The sequence below is a fragment of the Paramisgurnus dabryanus genome, chromosome 20 (genome assembly GCF_030506205.2).
Source record: "Paramisgurnus dabryanus chromosome 20, PD_genome_1.1, whole genome shotgun sequence".
Lineage (NCBI taxonomy): Eukaryota > Metazoa > Chordata > Actinopteri > Cypriniformes > Cobitidae > Paramisgurnus > Paramisgurnus dabryanus.
Window position 1 is genome coordinate 34,084,318 of NC_133356.1, and position 26,076 is coordinate 34,110,393.

General features: G+C 38.2%; 1 protein-coding gene across 11 annotated transcripts in view; it reads left to right on the forward strand.

Moving 5' to 3' along the window:
- dst (dystonin) overlaps nt 1–26,076 on the forward strand; it is a 172,955-nt gene that overhangs the window by 96,101 nt on the left and 50,778 nt on the right. For 10 of the 11 annotated variants that reach the window (XM_065249549.2, XM_065249570.2, XM_065249486.2 and 7 more), the window contains 17 exons: nt 833–921; nt 1,020–1,113; nt 1,708–10,533; nt 10,626–10,772; nt 10,949–11,164; nt 11,250–11,399; nt 11,780–12,013; nt 12,824–12,976; nt 13,218–13,451; nt 14,897–15,181; nt 15,517–16,065; nt 19,088–19,264; nt 19,969–20,092; nt 21,523–21,731; nt 22,401–22,718; nt 23,075–23,241; nt 25,455–25,611. In XM_065249549.2, coding sequence (XP_065105621.2) covers nt 833–921; nt 1,020–1,113; nt 1,708–10,533; nt 10,626–10,772; nt 10,949–11,164; nt 11,250–11,399; nt 11,780–12,013; nt 12,824–12,976; nt 13,218–13,451; nt 14,897–15,181; nt 15,517–16,065; nt 19,088–19,264; nt 19,969–20,092; nt 21,523–21,731; nt 22,401–22,718; nt 23,075–23,241; nt 25,455–25,611 — 12,129 coding nt within the window. The remainder of the gene's footprint in view (nt 1–832; nt 922–1,019; nt 1,114–1,707; nt 10,534–10,625; nt 10,773–10,948; nt 11,165–11,249; nt 11,400–11,779; nt 12,014–12,823; nt 12,977–13,217; nt 13,452–14,896; nt 15,182–15,516; nt 16,066–19,087; nt 19,265–19,968; nt 20,093–21,522; nt 21,732–22,400; nt 22,719–23,074; nt 23,242–25,454; nt 25,612–26,076) is intronic. The other variant, XM_065249534.2, reaches the window with a different exon arrangement.

The window sequence follows — 26,076 nt, forward strand, 5'->3', positions numbered from 1 at the left end:
TGCAAGAAAAATAAGTAAACCATTTGTAATTTCCTGGTTTTCTGCATAGGGAAATCCTAGCCTAGTGGTTAGAGAATTGGGCTTGTAACCCAAAGGTGATTCACAACTGACAGGTTGCAACTGAGGTGTCCTTGAGCAAGGCACCTTAACCACAGTTGCTTACTAGGTTTCGGTTTGTGTGTAAAGGCAGAGGTCATATTTCGCTTCCTGTAGCTGTGAATTGGAAAATGTTTTAGAAAATAATAAAACGGTGTTTAAAACGAAAACACACATAAAATCATTACTGTAAAGGCAAAGGAAATCACTAGCTTCAATTGATAGCGATTATGCTTTATCTAATGGAATGCCATGTACACATTTGAGCATGTGGTAATGTGTAAATATGTTTGGGTCTACTGTATAAGATCAAATCAAAGAATACGTTTTCAGATTTTTTTTTTTAAATATGACCACACACAGTATAAGATAAATCCTTACAATTACACATACTGTTTTTTTCTATACATGAGATGTTAAGTGAAGTGGTTATTTATCTGAAGTTAATTTATGAACTGATAGTTGGGTAACTTTCTTTCACTGTGTCCTTGTTATACTGTACACGTTACATATATTTTCTGTAGTTGTTTAATTATGCATAATTGTGTAAAACTAACCCTAAACCTAACCTAACCTTATTGGAAATATGTGTATAATATGTATTAATTCATATTACTCTGTACATATTGTGTAGCAGTGTAACGTGGTTACCTTTAAAAGAAGTAAATAGGTATTAACTAATATTGCACAAATTAAAAAAGTAATAAACAATAAAGCTTGTTTTGTTTTATGACAGACATCAGTGGAAGAAATGGTGACTAAGAAGGAACAAATAGCAGAAGCAATAAGAACAACACAACTGATGTTAACCAAACACAGTGACAAGTATGTTGTAATTCAGACCCTCGAATGCTTTAACTCAACTATACTTCATTTGTCAGAGCTATGTGAGGTCTCACAGCACTTGATGATTCTTTTAACAGAATGACTGAGGAAGAAAAGCAAGAAGTGAAAGACCAGCTAAAATCTCTTAATCAGGCCTACAGCGACCTATCTCAACAGTGCGCAACTGATCCGGTGAGATTAAGATCTTATCGGCTCAATGATGTTTACATATGCTGGCTATTGTGTGAAAATCTCTGTCTGAGTACTATTGCATGACTAACATTTCTTTTCACAAAATATCTGAAATGGTTTGACAGAAGTCCCAGCCAATCTAACCTTGTTACTTCCACATTGCAGAGGTGTGAATATTGCACATATGAAAAGTCACTATGTTCTCATTTTAATAGGTTTAAAACACTTGTGGTAAACTGAGTATGCTGTAAACATACAATGCATGCCAGCCGGCAAAACCTAAGACATTCGTTCCTGGTCTTCATGTGGTTCATCATACTGCACATAACATAGTCCATTGTGTTTTTTCTCTAACTGTGTTGTTCTGCAAAATGCTAAGAGTTCTGTTCACAGATGCATGTAAGCTTTTATTACATCACGTTTTCTTGCTGTGTGACACGCTGACTTGAACTGTTGCAAATGTGCTAATACAATCCATAGACTTGACTTATGGGTGAGTGTGTTTTATTGTATTTGTTATCATATTTATAATCAAAAAGTACTTTGCGATTATGTTTGAACATGTATTTTAAAACTTCATTTTCTTCTTACCAGGGATTCCAGGTCATTGAAGGCATATTGGATGTCGAAAGTGGAGCTGTCATGACTGTGTGCTGCTCTATTCAGAATGGTCTCCTTGACCACAACACGGGACTCAGTCTTCTTGCTGCCCAGCTTATAACCACTGGGCTCATTTTACCTAAACACCAATTGTGTACAGACTTGGAAGAGGCATTCAGAAACAGACTTTTGGATGAAACAATGTTCAAGCAACTGCAAGACTTAAATGAAGTTAACAAGCGTGTGCAGAATCCCCAATTTGCTTCGGGACCCTTACCGGTTATAACTGCTTTGGAAAATGGTGCTATATCGGAACAAACAGCGATAAAGATTATTGAAATCCAGCTGGCGACTGGAGGGCTAAGGCCGCCATACACCAGAGATATTCTTAATCTGGAGAGCGCATTTGAACTTGGCCTGATACCTTCCTCGCTGTTTTTCCAGATAGTGGAGAGGAGGAACATTTTAAAGGATTTGATTGATCCCAACACTGCAGAAAAAGTTTCACTGATTGAGCTTGTACAGAGGAGCCGAATCCATGAACCGACAAGACTTCGCCTGCTTCCTGTGAAGGGTGGAAAAGATGGAACTGTTTCCCTGACACCTGCGGAAGATGTGAACATTATGAGAGCTATGCATGAAGGCAATATTGATAAAGACTCTTTGCTTCGGTTGTTGAGCATGCAGTTATTTGCAGGAGGCATTTCGGACCCCAGCACAGGCCAAAAGCTAACTGTTGAAGAGGCTTTAAACGGGGGTCTGATTGATCAGGACACTGCGAGTGAAATACTGAGCAACCAAGCCCAAACCGGTGGTATTGTTAATCCTAGCAATGGGGTAAGACTTACAATTGATGAGGCCGTCCAGTGTGAGTTAATGAGTTCCAGCAGCGCATTGTTAGTCCTCGAGAGACAGAAAGCCTTCATGGGTCTCATTTGGCCTCATGCTGGTGAAATTCTCTCATTCTCAACTTTTCTTCAAGAAAACATAGTCACAGAACAGCTGGCTTCTGAACTGCTTAGTAAGCGAAAGACAGTAACAGCCTTGTATATACCTGACAAATCTGAGGTGGTTGACATGGACTCTGCAGTGCAGAATAACATGATTGACCTGTTTACAAAAGACCTGTTGAAGACAATAGAAATCCCAGATGTGTTCCCTGATATCAATGAATTAAATGACAGATTTTCCTCTTGGCTGGTTATGCGCGAGCTACAACTTGAAGGATTTAAGAAATCCGATGAAGAAATAAAGATTGATGGAAGTGCCACAAATGCCCCAACACCTTCTGAGGCAAAGGAGTTATTTGTTTCATACCTCATGATGAATAGCTATATGGATCCAATGTCAGGTCAAAGACTATTAATTTTTGATAGGAAGGTAAATAAAATGGCTAAATTACTCTTTGATACGTCTGAGTCAAAATGTGCTGACAGGAATGAAAACATTTCCGACATTGAAAAGGACTCTCTTATTGGCAGTTTTGGTGCTTTGGAAGAATTGCAAATATGTGAACCTTTGGATTCCTCTGAATCAGATGTTAAGAACTTTGGAATAGATGAAAATGGGGATGCTTTCCTAAGCAGTAGTGAACATGGGATTAAAATTAAACCTCACGAAGCAGATAAAGACTCTACATGTTCAAACACAGACAACAGTCAAGGCAAGGCTGACATGTGTTCAGTAGTTGATCAGTTTGAATATACTGATACTATTGAAAAAGACCAAGAAAGACATTCACGATCCCCACCTCTATTATTCAACGAAACAACCAGCACTATAGAAACAACCTCTGAATTCCCACATTCTGAGGTTTTGTGGGATGACAAACATGAGAGGGATTATTGCATCCATCTTAGAGCCCAAGTAGAGGAAGGAGGGATTTTAGATATCACCTCTGGAAAACGTTATGACTTGGAGGCACTCGATCAAGGCCTTATCGATGAAAAGACTGTTTTAGAAGTACTTACTTTACAGCAACGACAATGTGATTTTGTAGATAATGAAAGCCCCACAATGTCAGTTTTGAAAAAGTCTGTCAGTCAAGGCTGCGTATCAAGTAATGTCGCCTTACAGATCATGGAAAAGCAGAACATGTTGGATGGTTTCTACAATGCAGCCATTGAAGAAAACATTAATGTTTGTGAGGCTTTAGAAACAGGTCTGATTTCTGGTGATGTCAGTAGAAATGTTCTCTGTTCAGAGCTGATCGGAAAGGCCATCAGTGATTCAGAGGGAAAGTGTTTACGCAACGTTTCAGATGCCCGCCAACTGGAAATGTTGGATGGCGAAGAGGCAGAGAGAATGCTGCATTCACATCAGGACCACCGGGTAGCTGTTAGTATGCTTGATACTGCCAGAGATCAGCTCAAGCGAACAGATTCCGTAAACTCAAGATCAGAAGAGGTCTCACAGGTGTCTTCAAATGTAGCACATATAAGCAGTAGTCAGGATCACCCAGTCCCTGCCTTAACCATAAATGACACTTCATGTGATGTTAGTCCAGCTATATGTAAAACTTTACCTAAAGGCAATGAGATTGACAACGTTGCTGGGATAGGGGGAGATAATAATGTAGTTCATGGTCACTGCAAGAATCCTAAAACTGAGCTAGAAACCATAGATGAAGAAGAAGGAGGTTTCACATTGGAGGAACATAAGACAGAAAGGCAGAATGAGAGTGTTTTTGTCATCGATGTTTCTTGTGAAACGGGAGGTTCTTTACCAAATGTAAATGAGCTCGCCCATCTGGAGACAAAAGTGAGGCAGCAAAGTGACTCTGAAATGTTGTGTTCATCACAAAGTGATATCTGCTCTGACAAAGGACAACCAAAAAGTGTACTTGATTCTGAAGTTGAGTCAAAAATAACAAATATCTGTAGGGAGGAACTCGGTGAAAACTTAAGTGCTTCGCTACCAATAGTTGTAGATATTGAACCAGTGGTAAAACTAACACAGGAACAATCAACCCATTTGGAGACTACAGCAGAGCTCAGTTTGATGAGTGATAATCAGCTTACATTAGCTGAGGATTTGCAACTTCAAACAGAAGATATGGCATCTGAAGCTGAACAATTCTATAAAGCCAAACACTCCAGTATTCCAAGTGAAAGACCCAATCATTTTAACATTACAGATAATAAAGAAGTGGTTAAACATGAGGACAAGAGTTTAGAAATGTCTGTAAATGTTCCCCTTGCAAAACCTGAATCCAGCATGGTCTGCACTAAAGGCAGCATTGACAGTAAGAAAAAACAAAATGATGACTTTGAAAACGTTCTTGAAATCAACCCAAAAGATATAACTGCATTACTTTCTGACCCGTTACCACTTGAAATGCTTACTGATGCTAGTCTTTCGGATGCTAATAGTGGTACACGTAACACAGAACACTTGTCTGAGCAAAAAGTATCATGTAACCATGTTCCCCCAAACGTCACTGCAGTAGTTGAGTTTATCAAAGCAGATGAATCCGATTTTGAAAGAGACAATGAACAGGGAAAAGACTTAGCCATGACCTCAGGTCTTTGTTCAGAGAACCTTTTTACAGGATTGAAAGAATTGCAGTCTTCCTCCAAACTACCAAGTTCTTCTGTCAGAGATTGGGGTACTGAACAAAGCACAGGTGAACAGTCTCAAGTGGTTGTTAAAGATGCAGCCATCAAAGAAAACATGAATGTTTGTGAGGCTTTAGAAACAGGTCTGATTTCTGGTGACGTCAGTAGAAATGTCCTCTGTTCAGAGCTGATCGAAAAGGCCATCATTGATTCAGACGGAAAGTGTTTCCACTGTGTTTCAGATGACCACCAACTGGAAATGTTGGATGATGAAGAGGCAGAGAGAATCTTGCATTCACAGCAGGACCAATGGGTAGCTGTTAGGATGCTAGATATTGCCAGAGATCAGCTCACTCAAACAGATTCAGTAAACTCAAGATCAGAAGAGGTCTCACAGGTGTCTTCAAATGTAGCACATAAAAACAGTAGTCAGGATCAACCAGTACCTGCCTTGACCATAAATGACACTTCATGTGATGTTAGTCCAGCTATATATAAAACTTTACCTGAAGACAAGGAGATTGACAAAGTTGCTGGGATAGGGGGAGATAATAATGTAGTTCATTGTCACTTCAAGAATTCCCAAACTGAGCTAGAAACCATAAATGAAGAAGAAGGAGGTTTCACATTGGAGCAAGATGAGACAGAAAGTCGGAATGAGAATATTCTTTTCATTGATGTTTCTTGTGATACTGGAGGTTCTTTACCAAATGTAAATGAGCTCGCCCAACTGGAGAAAGCAGTGAGGCAGCAGAGTAACTCTGAAATGTTGTGTTCATCACAAAGTGATATCTGCTCTGACAAAGGACAACCAAAAAGTGTACTTGATTCTGAAGTCAAGTCAAAAATATCAAATATCTCTAGCGAGGAACTCTGTGAAAACTTAAGTGCTTCGGTGCCAATAGTTGTAGATATTAAACCAGTGGTAACATTAACACAGGAACAATCAACTCGTTTGGAGACTACAGCAGAGCTCAGTTCGATGAGTGATAATCATCTTACATTAGCTGAAGATTTGCAACTTCAAACAGAAGATATGGCATCTGAAGCTAAACAATTATATAAAGCCAAACACTCCAGTATTGCAAGTGAAAGACCAGATCATTTTGGCAGAACAGATCATAAACGAGTGGTTAAACATGAGGACAAGAGTTTAGAAATGTCTGAAAATGTTCCCCTTGCAAAACCCGAATCTAACATGGTCTGCACTAAAGGCAGCATTGACAGTAAGAAAAAACAAAATGATGACTTTGAAAACTCTCTTGAAATCAACCCAAAAGATATAACTGCAGGACATTCTGACCCATTACCACTGGAAATGCTTACTGATGCTAGTCTTTCGGATGCCAATAGTGGTACACGTAACACAGAACACTTGTCTGAGCAACAAGGATTATGTAACCATGTTCCCCCAAATGTTACTGTAGTAGTTGAGATTACCAAAGCAGATGAATCCGATTTTGAAAGAGACAATGAACAGGGAAAAGACTTAGTCATGACCTCAGGTCTTTGTTCAGATAACCTTTTTACAGGATTGAAAGAATTGCAGTCTTCCTCTGATCTACCAAGTTCTTCTGTCAGAGATTGGGGTACTGAACAAAGCACAGGTGAACAGTCTAAAGTGGTTGTTAAAGATGCAGCCATCAAAGAAAACATTAATGTTTGTGAGGCTTTAGAAACAGGTCTGATTTCTGGTGATGTCAGTAGAAATGTTCTCTGTTCAGAGCTGATCAGGAAGGCCATCAGTGATTCAGAGGGAAAGTGTTTACGGAGTGTTTCAGATGACCGCCAACTGGAAATGTTGGATGATAAAGAGGCAGAGAGAACATTACACTCACAGCAGGACCAAAGGGTAGCTGTTAGTATGCTTGATACTGCCAGAGATCAGCTCAATCAAACAGATTCAGTAAACTCAAGATCAGAAGAGGTCTCACAGGTGTCTTCAAATGTAGCACATAAAAACAGTAGTCAGGATCAACCAGTACCTGCCTTGACCATAAATGACACTTCATGTGATGTTAGTCCAGCTATATATAAAACTTTACCTGAAGACAAGGAGATTGACAAAGTTGCTGGGATAGGGGGAGATAATAATGTAGTTCATTGTCACTTCAAGAATTCCCAAACTGAGCTAGAAACCATAAATGAAGAAGAAGGAGGTTTCACATTGGAGCAAGATGAGACAGAAAGTCGGAATGAGAATATTCTTTTCATTGATGTTTCTTGTGATACTGGAGGTTCTTTACCAAATGTAAATGAGCTCGCCCAACTGGAGAAAGCAGTGAGGCAGCAGAGTAACTCTGAAATGTTGTGTTCATCACAAAGTGATATCTGCTCTGACAAAGGACAACCAAAAAGTGTACTTGATTCTGAAGTCAAGTCAAAAATATCAAATATCTCTAGCGAGGAACTCTGTGAAAACTTAAGTGCTTCGGTGCCAATAGTTGTAGATATTAAACCAGTGGTAACATTAACACAGGAACAATCAACTCGTTTGGAGACTACAGCAGAGCTCAGTTCGATGAGTGATAATCAGCTTACATTAGCTGAAGATTTGCAACTTCAAACAGAAGATATGGCATCTGAAGCTAAACAATTATATAAAGCCAAACACTCCAGTATTGCAAGTGAAAGACCAGATCATTTTGACAGAACAGATCATAAACGAGTGGTTAAACATGAGGACAAGAGTTTAGAAATGTCTGAAAATGTTCCCCTTGCAAAACCCGAATCTAACATGGTCTGCACTAAAGGCAGCATTGACAGTAAGAAAAAACAAAATGATGACTTTGAAAACTCTCTTGAAATCAACCCAAAAGATATAACTGCAGGACATTCTGACCCATTACCACTGGAAATGCTTACTGATGCTAGTCTTTCGGATGCCAATAGTGGTACACGTAACACAGAACACTTGTCTGAGCAACAAGGATTATGTAACCATGTTCCCCCAAATGTTACTGTAGTAGTTGAGATTACCAAAGCAGATGAATCCGATTTTGAAAGAGACAATGAACAGGGAAAAGACTTAGTCATGACCTCAGGTCTTTGTTCAGATAACCTTTTTACAGGATTGAAAGAATTGCAGTCTTCCTCTGATCTACCAAGTTCTTCTGTCAGAGATTGGGGTACTGAACAAAGCACAGGTGAACAGTCTAAAGTGGTTGTTAAAGATGCAGCCATCAAAGAAAACATTAATGTTTGTGAGGCTTTAGAAACAGGTCTGATTTCTGGTGATGTCAGTAGAAATGTTCTCTGTTCAGAGCTGATCAGGAAGGCCATCAGTGATTCAGAGGGAAAGTGTTTACGGAGTGTTTCAGATGACCGCCAACTGGAAATGTTGGATGATAAAGAGGCAGAGAGAACATTACACTCACAGCAGGACCAAAGGGTAGCTGTTAGTATGCTTGATACTGCCAGAGATCAGCTCAATCAAACAGATTCAGTAAACTCAAGATCAGAAGAGGTCTCACAGGTGTCTTCAAATGTAGCACATATAAGCAGTAGTCAGGATCAACCAGTACCTGCCTTAACCATAAATTACACTTTGTGTGATGTTAGTCCAGCTATATATAAAACTTTATCTGAAGACAAGGAGATTGACAACGTTGCTGGGATAGGGGGAGATAATAATGGATTTCATTGTCACTTAAAGAATCCTAAAACTGAGCTAGAAACTATAGATGAAGAAGAAGGAGGTTTCACATTGGAGGAAGATGAGACAGAAAGTCGGAATGAGAATGTTTTTGTCATCGATGTTTCTTGTGAAACTGGAGGTTCTTTACCAAATGTAAATGAGCTCGCCCATCTGAAGACAAAAGTGAGGCAGCAAAGTAACTCTGAAATGTTGTGTTTATCACAAAGTGATATCTGCTCTGACAAAGGACAACCAAAAAGTGTACTTGATTCTGAAGTCGAGTCAAAAATAACAAATATCTGTAGGGAGGAACTCGGTGAAAACTTAAGTGCTTCGCTACCAATAGTTGTAGATATTGAACCAGTAGTAACACTAACACAGGAACAATCAACCCATTTGGAGACTACAGCAGAGCTCAGTTTGATGAGTGATAATCATCTTACATTAGCTGAAGATTTGCAACTTCAAACAGAAGATATGGCATCTGAAGCTGAACAATTATATAAAGCCAAACACTCCAGTATTGCAAGTGAAAGACCAGATCATTTTGACAGTACAGATCATAAACGAGTGGTTAAACATGAAGACAAAAGTTTTGAAATGTCTGAAAATGTTCCCCTTGCAAAACCTGAATCCAACATGGTCTGCACTAAAAGCAGCATTGACAGTAAGAAAAAACAAAATGATGACTTTGAAAACTCTCTTGAAATCAAACCGGAAGATATAACTGCAGTACATTCTGACCTGTTACCACTTGAAATGCTTTCTGATGCTAGTCTTTCGGATGTTAATAGTGGTACACGTAACACAAAATGCTTGTCTGAGCAACAAGTATCATGTAACCATGTTCCCCCAAATGTCACTATAGTAGTTGAGTCTTCCAAAGCAGATGAATCAGATTTTGAAAGAGACAATGAAGAGGGAAAAGACTCAGCCATGACCTCAGGTCTTTGTTCAGAGAACCTTTTTACTGGATTGAAAGAATTGCAGTCTTCCTCTGAACTACCAAGTTCTTCTGTCAGAGATTGGGGTACTGAACAAAGCACAGGTGAACAGTCTAAAGTGGTTGTTAAAGACGCACATCAGGAACCTTCTCAAGTATCTCGACAAGAATGGACAGAAAGTGAAAATGTTCCAGAAATAATGAACAACAGTGATTTAGGGACATTTATAAATCAATTTATTCAAGCAAAGGTGGAAGGAGCAAGTGTGGATGAGATTCAAAGTCAGAAATACCAAGTCATTGCGAAGATAATTGAAATCATTCAACAACGCTATGCACACTTTGCTGCTACCCAACCTAATCAACATGAGAGAAGCAGGGATCTAGACATCCTTCTTGATTTGAAAAAACACAGACTTGGTCTAGATGATTGGAAATGTCCGGCTGATGAGGGTTATCATGAGTCGTATCATCAGTCTGATGTTGGACTAGTACAGTGTCAGCTACTGGAGATAATCCAGGGGATCTCCAATAGCAGAGATCAGGAAGCGCTTAAAGAAGTGCATGAAAAGTTAAGCAGTTTTTTGGGGGCAACTGTTGCCGTTACAGATGAAAGTATGGAAGCTAAAAGCAGTACGGCTGAAGTAACAGACGATACCATTGTCACCAGCTCTAACCAACAGGTATGTTAAGCTAATCAAACCTACAGTGAGTGATGCCACCACTTTTTTGTATAATAGCAAATGTGTTGAATTTATTTGTTTGCACCTGACAGGGATTTTCTACCCAGAATTACCTGGAATGTGTTGGCAGTCTCCAGGATCATTGTGATACCCTTGACGAAATAAGAAATGACTTAGTGACCAAATGTCCATTAGCAGAAGATATAGAGGGTTTGCATGTTCAACTAGAGGAAGCTCAGGTTTGTCACTTGTAAAATATAAATGTCTTTCCTCTCATCAAAATTATTGCTAAGATAAAAAAACTTTCTTTCTGTATGTTTTTCCACTTGAGCCATTGTTGTTCCTTTTGTTTTGTTGCTACTCTTCACAATTCCACAAGTTTTTCCCCAACTAATTCTACACAATCCATTTTTAGTCTCTGGAAGCACAGCTTGCTGTTCTCCCTGCTGTGCTGAAGGCAGATATGAATGTAGCAGAGCAACTTCTCAATTCTGCTGATGAACTCGTTCCCACACAAATCCACCAAGATCTGGCTACGGTTTATGTAGATTTGCAGAATGCTTTCAAAGATGTTTGCCATTTGTCAGCTGAGAGAAGTAAAGCTATTCTACTAGCCATTGACACGGTGAAGGTTAGTGAAGAATTATGAAAAAAATAATAAACCAGAACACAGTCCATTAAAGCAAATTACATTACATGATTATATTGGCTTACAGGTCCATTTGGAAACCTCATATGAGGATTTGCTAAGCTCCCTTGATAGAATCTCAGCTTTATTAAAAGATGATTCTGAACTGGTGCACAAGCTTGACATCATGAACAATGATGACTTGGTCAAAGTGAAAGACAAGATTCAACAAAATAAGGTAAGTTGTTTTTTTGATATTCGAAAATATTAAGCTGATGTTGTATATTTTGTGCTGATCACAGCATTGCCTACTATTTAGATACTAGATTAACACAGTTCACACTTCTTTCTAAGTGATGTTTTTTGCCAATTTAAGTCTCTTGTTTTTCAAATTCATGTCTATCGACAAGTAATTTAAAAACAAGAGTCCCCATGGTGATTGTCTTCTGTGCTTGTCTCTAAATCTTAATGTCCTGAAGCCTTGTGACATAAAACCAGACCTGTTTGCAAGTCTCTGATTATGGGTTTTTACTAAACCATGAATTTAAACAGACAGAGAAAGTAACAAATACATAAAAAATTTGTCAAACATTGAATTCATTATTGCTCTTCATTTAGGACATCAAGAACAACTTATCAGGACGTCGCCAACTATTGGAAGATGCTGCTTTTGATATTCAAAACTTCATTTCTGAGCACGCTCAGTTCTTGACTCCCACTCATAGCAGACAACTTCTGAGAGCCCTTTGCACCACACAGAGATCCTGCAAAGAGCTGACAGACAGGGTTTTCATCCAAACCCAAACTCTGGAGGTCCACCTGAAGATCTGTGAGGATCAGACTGAGCAGCAGGTCTGAGTGATCCCAGAGAAAATTATGTTCATAATCCCGTGAACATGCATTCAGTACTTCCAAATGATATTGATTACACATGTGTGGTGCATTTTGTGATGAAATGTTGTTAAATTTGTAAGTGTCTACCTTTAAAGACCCCTTGAATTCTTTTGAAGAGCAAATTTTCTTGACCATTTTTCTCATTACATCAGGATGTGTGACATATTGAAATACATAAATACTTACGCATACAAGTTCGTTTTGGAAAGTTTTCTTGGAAGAGATTTAACTTTCAAATACATACTATAAGTGCACACTACAGACATGTATATGGCCTTATAGATAATAGGCTTGGATAAAAACTCTTATTTTTTATGGGGGTCTTTAAAAGTACATATTCAGACAGTAAGTGTCGTAGGCAATTTTCAACAAAAGTTTTGTGAATGTTTGTACTACTCAGTGTTGTATGTTTTTTCTATTCACAATCCAGAAGCGATGGCTTGACCACTGGCACAGACTTACCTACTCTTTCTTGATTCTTCTGATATTTTACAGGCTGCACGAACCATTTCAGCTCTTAATACCAGAGGACCAACGTTTTAATCTTATGCTGTGTGTAAATGTTTTCCAGCCACTAAAGGCAGCACTAACCCACCTAAAGAAAATATTTTTCTCTATCTATTTATTTCATCTCTGTGAACGGCTCGCATGTTTACAGCATACTCAGTCACCACTAATGGTCAAATGCTCAGTTTGCATCATCAGTTAGTTTGTGCTCTATAGAAAATGTTTTGATGTTTTCTAAACCTGTCTGTCTTTATGTGATAGGCTGTGGTGGAGAAGCAGAAAGAGTTCTCAGATAAACTACAAGAGCTGTTTGATGATCTAACACAGACGGAGAACCGCCTCATCGGACACCAGCAGCAGGCTGCCAGTGCAAAGACTGTAGGAGATCTTCAGCAATACCAACAAGAACATCAGGTAAATGGCCACCCTGGACATCAGACTTGCAAAGTTAATAGCTCTGAATAGCATTGCTATGGCATTTATTGATGAAACAAGATGTCTCTCTCAAAAGGAACTGAATGTCAGAAATATTAACTTTACCTTTGCAACACCCAGAGCACAACACCAACCATTCACAGTCATTGTTGCCTGTTTAGATGTTGGGTAATTGTTATTTAAATCTAAACACTGAAAGATTTTCTCTATGGTCTCTTAGGCTCTGCAGAAAGACCTGCAGGCTAACGTCAGCGCCCTGAATGAAGTCATCAGCAGCACTAAAAAGTTCCTGGAGGAGAATCGCAGTAAACTCACTCCAGAGCAGATATCGGCTCTTGAGACCAAATTGGAGGAACTGAAGAGCAAGGCAAATATGCTTAACCAGCGTGCAGATGAATCCAGGAATGATCTGGACAAGGTGTTGACACGTGCCATTAAACAAGAGACTGAAAAGGTTGGAGACAAAATAAAAAAATTTCTATAGAGTGAAACAGAGGTGCTTAGAAGAACCATTTTTGGCTGAATGGTATCATAAAGAGCTGTTGCACTAAAGGGTCTTTGTGGTGAAAAAAGGCTCTTTAGATTATTAAAGTTTAAACCATGATTATTAAAGATTATTAATTAGATTATTATAGGAATGCTTTATTCTGATTGGTTGAGAAATGTTCCATGGGTGTTGATTATTTTTTTGTAAACCACACACCTAACCTGTCAAATGTCTTAAAATAACTAGCAGAGCAATGTCTGTGGTAACTGTGTTACAAGCAGAATAATTCATTCTGGTCCTTTGAATTATTTAAAAATGCACACCCGTGGTGTAACGCATTACCACCTTGTCTGTGCATTATTTTATTTATAATTCAACGGCCCATCATTAATTATTCTTTCGTAAGACATAAATGACTCTAATATGAACCTTTCACTTAATGGTTCTTTGTAGAACCAAAAATGGTTCTATGGCATTGCTGTGTAGGACAATGTGTTGGTCCAGACATCCGGATTTTTATGTCTATATAATGTCTATAATAAATTACCTTTTGAAGATGTACCTAACATGAGCTAAAAGATTGTTCATTGCTAGTCTGTGGTTCTATAATCTAGAAGTTAGTTTGATTTCAACTTCACAATGTAAAAATGTGTTAGGTTGCTGAATTCACAGAGATAAACATTATCTTGACTGGCGTCCATCAACCAGAGAGGCAGCTGTTGGCATGAACACTTCTGTACTGAATCATCTGTCCATGCACTGCCGTAAAGCAGTGTGAATGACATCAAGTCTTTACGGTTTCAAGTTTACATGTATAATATAAAACTAATATTGATATGTGCCAACAAATTAACTTCTTTCATTACAAAACAGCTCCATTTTTTATTTTTATTAATAGTTTTGCTTATATAAAAAAAAATTTTTTGAAAAAAGCCTGAATAATAAAGACAATCAGCCAATAAGGGTGCAGAATAGATGTAATCTTCTTCAATACTGTTTAAAAAACATCAAAGGGTGAGACTGCAAGAAACTGCTTAAAATGACATGAGTACATTTTTGCAAGTTGTGACTAGAATGAAGATGACAGAAATTATCTTCATCTTTAGTCACAGCATAATTCAAAAAGTTTTGTAACATTTGTGTTACTCCTTTAAGATTTCACTATCAGTCTAAAAAGTGGAAAAATATAATGATCAAATGAGCATGTGTATTTTTATTTCTGACCGCTCACTGTTGAACTGTATGGAGCAGTTATAATGATCTAATTTGATGTCAATTATGCCTTTGATAACTTTGCAGTGGTAGTTATTTAACCAGATACTTCCACTGGCTCTCAGAATGATCTTTAGATTAATTTCAGTTCATTTATTCAATAAATCATAAATATGTTATCTGTGTGTGTAACCTTACAGGTAGCAGCTGTTGAGCAACTCGAAGAGAGCAAAAACAAGATCGAGAATCTTCTAGACTGGATCTCCAATGTTGGGAAAGAGAAGGAAATGGGTGGGATACAAAAGGAGCACATGCTAAAGCAGAATGGAAACCTTCCCGAGAGTACATCACTGAACAGGATCATTGAAGAGGGAGATGATCCGAATGGAAACGCTTTGGACACCACAGACAATGCACGTCTAGACGCTGCTGAAGAGAAAGACAGTAAAGCCCTGGACCTAGATAAGCAGTATGAACGCATTCAAGTACGTACTTTAACAACACTTTTAATAACACTGTTCTGTGCAATGTGCAGTTCTCTCTTTTTATCTATCAAATGCATTTAAAGGGTTTTTTTTTTCCAAAAAGGGGAAAAGCTACTTTTTGAGTCATGATATAACACCATATAACTACTGTAATTTGTGTTAATGTGGATTTACATTGATATGAAAGACACAAGGGTAATAGTGGTATGTTAGAAACTTTCAGATACATTAAACTGTTTAACGATGGCGGCAATGAAGTATTTCAGAGTGCTGTATTACTAAATTAAATCAGATGGATTTAAACCTGCCCAACATTTTATTTTCCCTATCTGCAGGCCCATCATCAGGAAATATTGTCTCAACAGCAGGACCTGATTATAGCTACACAGTCAGCGCAGGCTTTGCTGGACAAACAAGCTCAAGTCCTGTCACCGGCTGAAAAAGATAAGCTACAGAGAGACATTAAAGAGCTGAAGGACCGATACGACTCCTCCCTCACCCGGGCTGAGCAGCAGATGAAACAAGTCCAAACCGTTCAAGAGGAGCTCCAGAAGTTCCAGGGCGATTGTGGGGAGTTTGAGACGTGGCTACATCAGGCCCAGGAGCGTCTTGAGGAGCTGGGAGCGCCCGCGGCGGGTCTGGAAACCTTGAGTAATAACCTAAAGAGACAGAGGAGCTTCTCGGAAGATGTCATCTCTCATAAAGGAGACCTGCGGTTCATCACTATCTCAGGTCAGAAGGTGCTGGAGGCAGCCAGGGTTTGCAATCGTGCTGAATCTGGAGGAACGGACGGCCTGCCAGCTGTTGATATGTCTGGGACTTGTGCTGCAGTGAAGGAGAAGCTAGACTCTACAGCCAGCTGTTACAAAGCTCTTCACGCAAAGGTACTTGTGATTATGTTTCAATTCAATGAGTATAGTACACTACCGTTCAAACGTTTAGGGAATGAAATGCTTTAGTCAAGTCAAAAGGCTTTTATTGTCATTTCAACCATATAGAGCAGTGCAGTATGTGATTTTTTCTTTAACATAATCTTTAAAAATGTTGCATATAAAAGCTTATGTCTGTACAGTATGTCTAGCCTGCAGCAATGGGCTATTTGTCTGTTCATACTGAACACTAAAAAGGGGCATAGTGTGATGCAATCAATCACAAAAAACAGCCAATCAGAAAATTTTTGCATTGTTTAAGTTTGATATGTTTCTGCTCTCTTGCACTGCAGCTGAGAAGCGCACACACATACATAGACGCATCCTCCACTTTTTATGGCTTTTCTTGTGCATCTTGAGGGAATTGTATATTTCTGCTTTTAACTCTTTTCCCACAATTATCTCGTCAAATAAGAGATAACGCTTAGCTGCCAATGAAAAGTTTTTACGGCAATCCATGTTTCCGCTATTATCCACTAGTTGGTGCTCTTACCTAACGTTACATTGATATGAACTGAGACTGAGACATCCAATGATCCAAAAACAGTACAAACTCTGTGTATGTTTTGACCATCGCTCAGTGTTGATGTATGTACTGTATGGATGGATGAAGGAAATGAATATTAAAGAAACACTGAGACATCCAATGATCCAAAAACAGTACAAACTCTGTGTATGTTTTGATCATCGCTCTGAATCTGATCTCTAACAAAACAATCTTTGATCTCTAGCAACCTCTAACAGCGTCTGCTCTTTCATCTGATATATTGTATGTTTATATATTTAAAAGAAGAAAATGTTCTGGTAACCATTAAACCTTTGTGAAAGTAATAAAAACTGCTGCCACTGGCTGGCAACTTTTTTAAAACGCTGGAAAGAGTTAAATGGGTAATCAGTTTCTTCTCATCCATGTTTGATGAATAATAATGTGCAGAACTTTTATTGTATGAGATCTCTCTATCAGCTGTGACATTGCAGAAATAAAATCCACTGTCGCAGCTGATTAAGACAAGATACCGTTTCTTGCGTGTTGCAGTGAGTGTCGCATATAGTTAGGGCGCGGTGTAAGAGTGTTTAGATTTAATAAAATTTTTGTTAGTTCTATTGAGAAAAATGTACTTGTGCCAACATAATCATTTATTTTATTATAAAAATAAAGTTTCATTTATGAATGTTTTTGAAATGCTTGACTTCATAGAATTCAAAACTTCTTCAATCTGGGTTTCCACGGGTCCTTGAAATCCTTGAAAGTTTGTAAATCTGGGGAAAAAAATTTAGGCTCTGGGTAGTTTTTGAAAATATACATACATAGATACATGTCATTGAAAGTGCTTGAATCTATTCTATGCAAGAAGTTTTCTAGAAAAAATCCATATTATTCCCTGTGTAGTGTTGGATAATATCATAATAATTCTAGACTTTTTAAGCACACGTCTCGGGTTACGTATGTAACTGTTGTTCCCTGAGAAAAGGAACGAGACGCTGCGTCTCCTTTGCCATACTTCCTGCGTCCCTGTATGCCATCTTTGCCCATATTTCAGATATTGATATACTTCCTGGCTCCCGCTTCACTCTGTCTTTGTCGCTAAGCCTAACCATTGGTTGAACATTCACACTTACCCCCTGAGGCGTCCCCAAAGTGTCACCACAGTGACGCAGTGCAAGTTCCCTCGAAAGGGAACTATAACAATGCATCTTAAAAGGTAACTCGATGTAACCTTGCTCTCACTTAAAAAGTGTCCTCATATTTAGTCCTAGAATTTGTGGGTATTGGATCTGAAAAGTCCTTGAAAGGTCCTTGAATTTGAAATCAACTAAGGTGTGGGAACCCTGTTCAATAGGCTATTGTTTAAAAATAATCTCAGTGAAACATTAAATGATTTGATAAAATGACAAGAGTACATTTCTGTAAACTTAAGACAATGGGACTACACTGAGGATGATCAAATCTAACAGTTTTTAATATATTTAGAGTTAGTTCATAATTTTAAATGAACATTAAACCTTTATAATTGAAGAATATAAATCATAAATTAACCTTAACTTGAATGGTAGTTTATAAAAATCATCAGTATTCTGGCAATAAAATCTTAATGGTTCTAAATATATTTCAAAAAGTGAATGTTACGTGATTGTCAAGTTTTCCAACACACGCACACCCAGAACACCTGCCAGGAGCAATTGTAGAAAACATGCACCTAAGTCTCAACCTGCTGGACGTTGAGCTACTGGCAACCTTCAAGTTACAAGTTTGAGTCTCTAACCATTAGGACATAACTGCCCACATGTTCTTTATGCAGAAACTAAATGTTTTGGGGTGAAAAGTCCCCTATATTTTAAAGGTTAGTTGTGCTATAGCAGTATGCTCTGTTTAAGTTTAAATGGATTCAAAATAGTGGACATTTTCTACCAACAGATGGCAGCATTTACTTTAAATCAGAAGTGGGCATTCCTGGTCCTGGAGGGCCACTGTCATGCAAAGTTCAGCTCCAACCCTAATCACACACAGCCGAATGCCATTTCCAAGTCACCCTGCCGCCTTTTAATATATTTTTTAGGTGTGTTTGATTAGGGTTGGACCTAAACTTTGCAGGACAGTGGCCCTCCAGGACCAGGAATGCCCACCACTGATTTAAATGTTTTTGATTCATGTTTAGAGATCTGAATTATGTAACATTATCAAAACCTTTTAAGACCCATAAGATTTTTTGACATCTTGACAAATAATCAAATTTTCTCACACAGTTCCCCTTTTATGCGATTTGATGTTTTACTTTAGATTTTTTCTTTATAATTCACATTATTCATAGTGATGTTACATTTAGCAACGTTTACTGTAGTACACCAATAATTACTGTAAAAAGATTTAATGGAATTTGTTTTGTTGTGTTGCTTCCTATTTCACAATAAAATGTTTTATTTAATATTTAATTAGATTATCTGTATCTAACCCATGCATACCTCTCATACATTTCAGTGTAATCAGCTTGGAAACAACCTTGTGGATGTAGTGGACAAGTACAGGAAATATGAAGACTCCAGTGGAGCTTTAGTAACGTGGCTGAATAATTCTGAGCAAGAGTCCATAAGACAGCAGTCTGAACCCATCGCCGGAGACCCACAGACATTACAAAGACAACTGGAGGAGACCAAGGCAAGATCTCTCTTTGCTTATAATAATGTAGTCACAAGCTGTTTGCACACTATACATAAAGGGCCAAGATGTCATTATTTAAACACTCATGTCTGTACTTATAAGGTAAAAACAGCTATGCACAGGACACACATAACAGAGCACAGATTTGATCAGATCTGCTTGCCTGCAAATCTGGATAGAGAAGTAGACAATGGCACTTACGCTTAAATAGATTACTTTTCCCATGATGCACTCTGACTGTATTCAGCAGTTTGCTCTGATTCACAGAGAGAACATTGATTTCTGTTTTAATACTGTTTTCTGTAAATATAAAATAAAACCCTCCCCTGACCTTGCATATAACCTTATGACAAACACTGTGACCTTGTGTATGGATGTAGAATAGATACCATTGATGCTCTGCTTTTAAGATAATCAGCCTTTTGACTTAGCAGTGTAAGGTTTGAGAGGTTGTGCTATATCGTGGAGTCAGTGCAACCCCTTCAACTGTGACTTATTCACAATGCAGCACAGCTTCAAATACATTATTGCTTTTACCACACAATACAATGCAACTTTCATGAAGTATAATTAATAAAAGCCTTTCTTTAGCTGCAAAAAATAGTCAGAATCAAAATCAAGGACTGGAATGAAATATTTTATAATTGCACTTAAAGATCATATTAAAAACATGGATTTTAATGCAGACTGGTCTCTTTCAGAGTCTTCAAGGGCAAACAACAGGCCGTCAGTCTGCAGTGGATATGCTGAAGAAAACGGCCGATGCCGTGATCACAGCTGAGGGCGACCTGCTGTCCAATCCAGATGAAATTCAAGAGACAGTGGGTGAGTCTCTAGTTCAGGGGTAGGCAATGTTGGTCCTGGAATGCAGATGTCCTGCAGAGTTTAATCAAGCACACCTGAACAAGCTAATCAAGGTCTAAAGAGTCACCTGAAAACTATAGGTAGGCAAGGTTTTATTAGGGTTGGAGCTAAAATCTGCGGGACATCAGCACTCCAGGACCGACGTTGCTTACCACTGCTCTAGTTTAATCTACATGCAAGTTATGTACCTGTATAAATGCTTAAAAACATTAATAAATTCATCTGATGTGTACGGGTTTCCGCAATAATGCGCCAGAACGTCCCAACACACACACCAGCTTATAAGTGGAGAGGAGACTGAGTGATACAGCCAATTAGTTTACATAGAGATACAGTTTCTGTGATAAAAGACACTAAACAGTGTAATGTTGTGTGCACACCACAAGTGAAGCGAATATGCACATAACTTTATTCGCAGGATGAGATGAATGAAAACCATTCTGTCCTGTATTTTCTGATACAACCTGACTTGTTGCTGATTGGCTTGCACAACAACGCATAAAGGAAATGAGTTGAAATTTAATTTACTTGCCTGGAAGATGCAATAAGCTTTATGCCCAGCTGCACTACTTCCTGAACTTCAGCCAGCTGCTTGTTTCCTGTCTGCCATTATTGGACAAACTGATTAATTCAGGTGTGTCTGATTATTGTTGCTGTGACTACTGAGGTCAGGCACACCTGGATTAATCAGTTTGTCCAATAATGGCACACAGGAAACAAGGAGCTGGCTGAAGTTCAGGAAGTAGTGCAACTGGGCATAAAGCCTATTGTGTTGAAAATGTGTTGCACATCATTAAAATAACCCAGTGCAAATTCTTGCTATTTTGTGTCTTTGCATTGACTTTGTAGGTCATAATTAAAGTCGCTTTTGGTGTGCATACAAACTCAGATTATGATATTAAGTCGGGCTGGGTGGTATGACGGTATCCATTACTGTGAAATATGTCAGACGTGACAGATTTTTTTATTTGGTGTGTTCTGCGTAATGTAAATAAGTGGGTGTGGCTAACTGAGCACTCCAGCATGTTAGACTGAGTGTGACAGAGAATCGGGAAATAATCCACTCATAACAAATTAACAAGTAATATCTGAAATTTAATAATAAGCGCCATTGAATCCACCGTGGATCTCTCTCTCTCTCTCTCTCTCTCTCTCTCTCTCTCTCTCTCTCTCTCTCTCTCTCTCTCTCTCTCTCTCTCTCTCTCTCTCTCTCTCTCTCTCTCTCTCTCTCTCTCTCTCTCTCTCTCTGTGCTCATGCAGAGGTCTTTCATGTGCAGAAATATATATATATATATATATATATATATATATACGTAAATATAAGGAAATATACCGTTCAATCATCAAATAAAATGACTCATTCTGTGAATTTTTGCATTAAATGTTTGTAGATGACATCATCGAAAGATATGACAACCTGTCAAAGTCTGTAAGCGACCGCAACGAGAAGCTGCAGGTGACCCTGACACGCTCTCTGAGTGTACAGGATGGTCTGGATGAGATGATGAAGTGGATGGAGAGGGTGGAGGAGCGTGTGAAGGAAATGCCACAAGTTCCACTCGACTCAAAATCTCTTTCAGATGCACTTAGCAAAGAGACAGTAAGTTCTCAGGGAAAACATATAAAACTTGAATGCAAATTCATAAACGTACAGTAAGTGAACTTTGACTTCTTGTCAAATTAATATACACATTTAATACATAACAATGCATTGAGTATTGGGACCTTCCTCAAACCTTTCTTCATACTCTTTATTAGCTGACAAATCTCCAATACAGAAAAGGCTTAATAATAGTAAAACGAACAGATGCAGTAGGTGCCTGAAAACTTAGCGTTTGTCCCTAACTATATTAAAGTGCTAACTTTTCTCAATCCAGCAGTTTAAAGTTTTAGGAAAATGTAGTCATTATTATGTACTCACTCTCATAACGTTCAATGCTCTATTGGCTTTTTTTGCTTCGGATCAAAGATGGGTGATTGTTATTAATTATACCATACATGTAGGTCTGTTGAATGCTTTATTGTAAAGGTTTCAAAGTTTGAGAAGAAGAAGTTAATTTTGGGGTGAATTAACCCTTTAAGGTCATTCGTATGTTTTTCATAACACAGATTTTTGATTTGGAAGTGTCACAGCTTCATGTAGGTCACTGTATCATGTCGTCATCAGTGTAAACCTAATCTTTACAATCTAGTATGCCAAAGCGCAAGCATACGAAATGATACTGTTCATTGTTAAAAAAACAGAGATGTTTATCTCTATTTATCTCAGGCTCTGGAGCAGGACATGTCCAGCAGGCAGAGTAGCATCTTGGCCATGAAGACGAAGGTGGAGAAGTTTGTGGAGAGCGCTGATCCGACAGCTGCCGCTCTGCTGCAGGATAAGATGGAGGGCTTGAGTCAGCGCTTTACTGACACCTCTGAAAAGCACCGGCAGAAAGTGGCTCAGATAGAAACACTCAGAGACAAGGTGGAGCAGTTTGAGAGGACATCTGAGAAGGTTCAACAGTTTGTGCTAAAGCGCTCACAGGCTCTCTCAGAGACCGATGGACCTGGAAAGAACGTCACCGAGCTATCTCAACTCATTCAGGTATGATATTAGCACCGATAGCATAATAGCTCTGTTCCATATTCGATTTAGAGAGCATCATAGGTGCGTAGCATTTTACATTTGCTGTCTAAGGGGCGATTCAGATTTTGAGTCTAAACCCGCGGTTGGTTCTTGTCATATGACCTGCGGTGAGCTTGCGGCATTCTGAAAAGTTTTGATGTCCTAAAACTCAATGTGGTGCGGACGAAATCTGAATCACCCCTAAAAAGGCAGCTGACTACAATGACGGTAGACATGAGGTCATTAGGGTTTGGTAGAAAGCAAATGTGTCTGTTTCTATAATATATTCTGTTTACATTCACACCGTTAACATTCAATAAATTATTTATGTATAGGACACGAATGCAGAGTTAGCTGAGCATGCTAAGGACGTGGAAACCCTTCAAAAACTATCAGAGGAACTGAGCAAGTTGGGTCCCGATGGAAGCAAAGCTCTTATTCACAGCAAAACAGAAAACACCATGAACATCTTCAATGCTTTTAAAGACACAGTTAAAGAGAAGTAAGTTATTAAGGGCTGTTTAAACGACAACATTTATAACCGTAAACTGTAAAGTTTGTTTACACGACAACAATGTTTTAGAGTCCTGAAAATGCAAACTTGTAAAGACGGGTTTCAAAGTGCAAATTTTTGACACACTTTGTCGTCTTAGGGCTCTATCATACACCCAGTGCAATGCACGACGCTTGTGTCTTTTGCTAGTTTCAACATGGCGCAATGATCATTTTCATGTTAAGCGCCACGTTGTTTAAATAGCAAATGCATTTGCGCCCAATTTTACGCCCATGGGCGTTCTGGTCTGAAAATGATGTGTGTTCAGGCGCATTACTATTTTGAGGGATATAAAATAAACTACGCCATTGACCAAGTAAAATCCGGTCTATAAAATCTGGCGCAATAGTGTTTTTGTTATTTAAAGAGTGCGTTAGTAATATCCGCCTATCTGCTTATCACACACATGGATGCACAGCAGCACAAAAACGCTTTAAAATATAAAAATCAAAGCATTAAAATGTAAAAGATTATTATTGAGTCTCTTGGGCATAAATGAGGACCGATTATGAGACGTTAGAAGGCGTAAAGAGCTGCTTCACATGTAGCCTGGTAAGTAAATAAATGCTTCGCTTTAAACAAATGCATCTATTTTTAAATGTTTTTTAAATGCTACCCCACAGATTTATTGTATATGATGACTCTGTACCTGTGGATATGATGAGAAACATATTTAATAATGCTTTTTAAAAATCCCATGGCGCTGTCCGAGTGCTGAATCGGCTCTCCGCACGTTTGTAAATTTTTTATCTCTTTTTTGTATTTTCAGAGTACAAACCTTTTCTTGCATATTTGCTAATTATTTTATGAAATTACAATTCAAAACAGATAATGTAGGATATCAATGCATTTACAGCAATTAAAATCCTGCTATTTTTACTTCTATGACTGAAAGAAAAAGGCTTTTAAAGGTTTTAATCCAAAAAATAAACAATTTAATAAAAATGAAAACAACATTTTTTTTTTACATTATTCTTAAACTGGTGGTTTTCTTCCTCTACTTAGTTTTTCAGTTTACAAATTCCGCTTTCTAAATAGGGCTTAGGCATGGTGCCAGGTGCAACTGGCTTTTAAAGGGGATGAGAGCTGAGACTCTCATTGGTTTATTGCACCTTACGTCCATGAAATATTGCATATTTGGTTTACTATGCGGATTTGTGTAGACGCAATTTTTTCAAATTTTCCCTACATTGATGTTGTGTAAACATAGCCTAAGAGTTTTGGTGCGAGTTTGTTAGTTTGTTGTTGTTGTGAAAGCTGTGTTTTCCAGCAATCTGTAAAAGTCTGTAAAAAGGTGGTCTTGATTTGTTTTATTAGTTTAAATAAAGTAAGTTTTAATTAAACTCAAATAAGTTTTAACAAACACATTAGCCCATTGTAGATGTTAAGGGGAACATATCATGAAAATCTGACTTTTCTATGTTTAAGTGCTAAAATTGGGTCCCCAGTGTTTATATCAATCTGGAAAATGTGAAAAAAGACCAACCCAGTAACTTAGTTTTGGTAAACCATTCTCTGCAAGCATGTAAAAATAGGTCATTGAAATATGGCTCCCCTTGTGATGTCAGAAGGGGATCTTATTATAATAATACCAATCCTTAACCTGCACTATCCAACCACGGCACTGCCATTTAGTGCAGAGAGAGAAAATAATTGACAGCACAATTTAATTCAATATCAACAAACCATCATTATGGTGATCAATGTTTGCGTTTTATCAGCTCATTTGCATTTAAAGGGACACACCCAGAAACTTCACAATTTTGTTTTGGCTATTTTAGCATGCTATAATAAATTATCTGTGGGTATTTTGAGCTAAAACTTCACATGCTGTACTGTATACTCTGGGGACACCAAAGATTTACTTGACATCCTAAAAAGTCTTGTGAAATGTCCTCTTTAAATACTTACAATAAGGTTATAGGTTTACAACAGTCTCAGGCCAGAATGTTTGAGAAATATCAGTATGACAAGACCACATTGTTTTATGCAGCTCATAAATATTTAATATTTCTTAATTGAATTAAGTAAGGATTTTGATTAGCTCTGACTGTACTCTAATTAAAACACGTGTTGTAATGGACACGCATTATAAAAATAGCATAGTGGTTATGGTATTTGCCAGATGTCATTTAATAAGTCATGTGTGCTATGTGTTGCAGAAAGCAGGAGATTTCATCATGCCAAACGCTGCTGGTGGAGTTCAAAGCAGCCGCAGGGTTGTTAATGAAATGGCTGGAGGAGACAAAAGAGCAAATGCCAATGAGTCAGGCCAACTGCAGTGAACAGAGCCTGAGAAAACACTTGCTGAAAGTCAATGTGAGTGATGGATTTCACCCTTACAGCTTTTATTTGTGGCTTCATAACCTTCAGGACAGAGCACTGTAGGATATTGACCAGACAAGAACTAGAAGAAGACATCTGTCTCCCAATATACGAGAGATTCATTTAACTACACAAAGTCTTGAAAAATTAAACTTATTCATCAGTGTTAAAATATTACTAATATTTACCTGCATCTGATCATGACCTTGTTCAACCCTATAAAGGATTTTGGTGTTATTAGGGGAAAGGTAGGCTGTTTTACTCAATCAGCAGCAAAACACAGGCGATTTCACAGGTGGAGTGGAGGTGGTCCACACGTGGTGCTCATGCACCATAAATTCTGCTTCTTTCGGCAGGTGCGCCGAAGATAAAAAATATTTGCACAAAATGCTGCACAAAACGTTTCCACTACATGAGAAAAGCGATACCATGTGAAATGCCCATTAGTCATAGATGTGT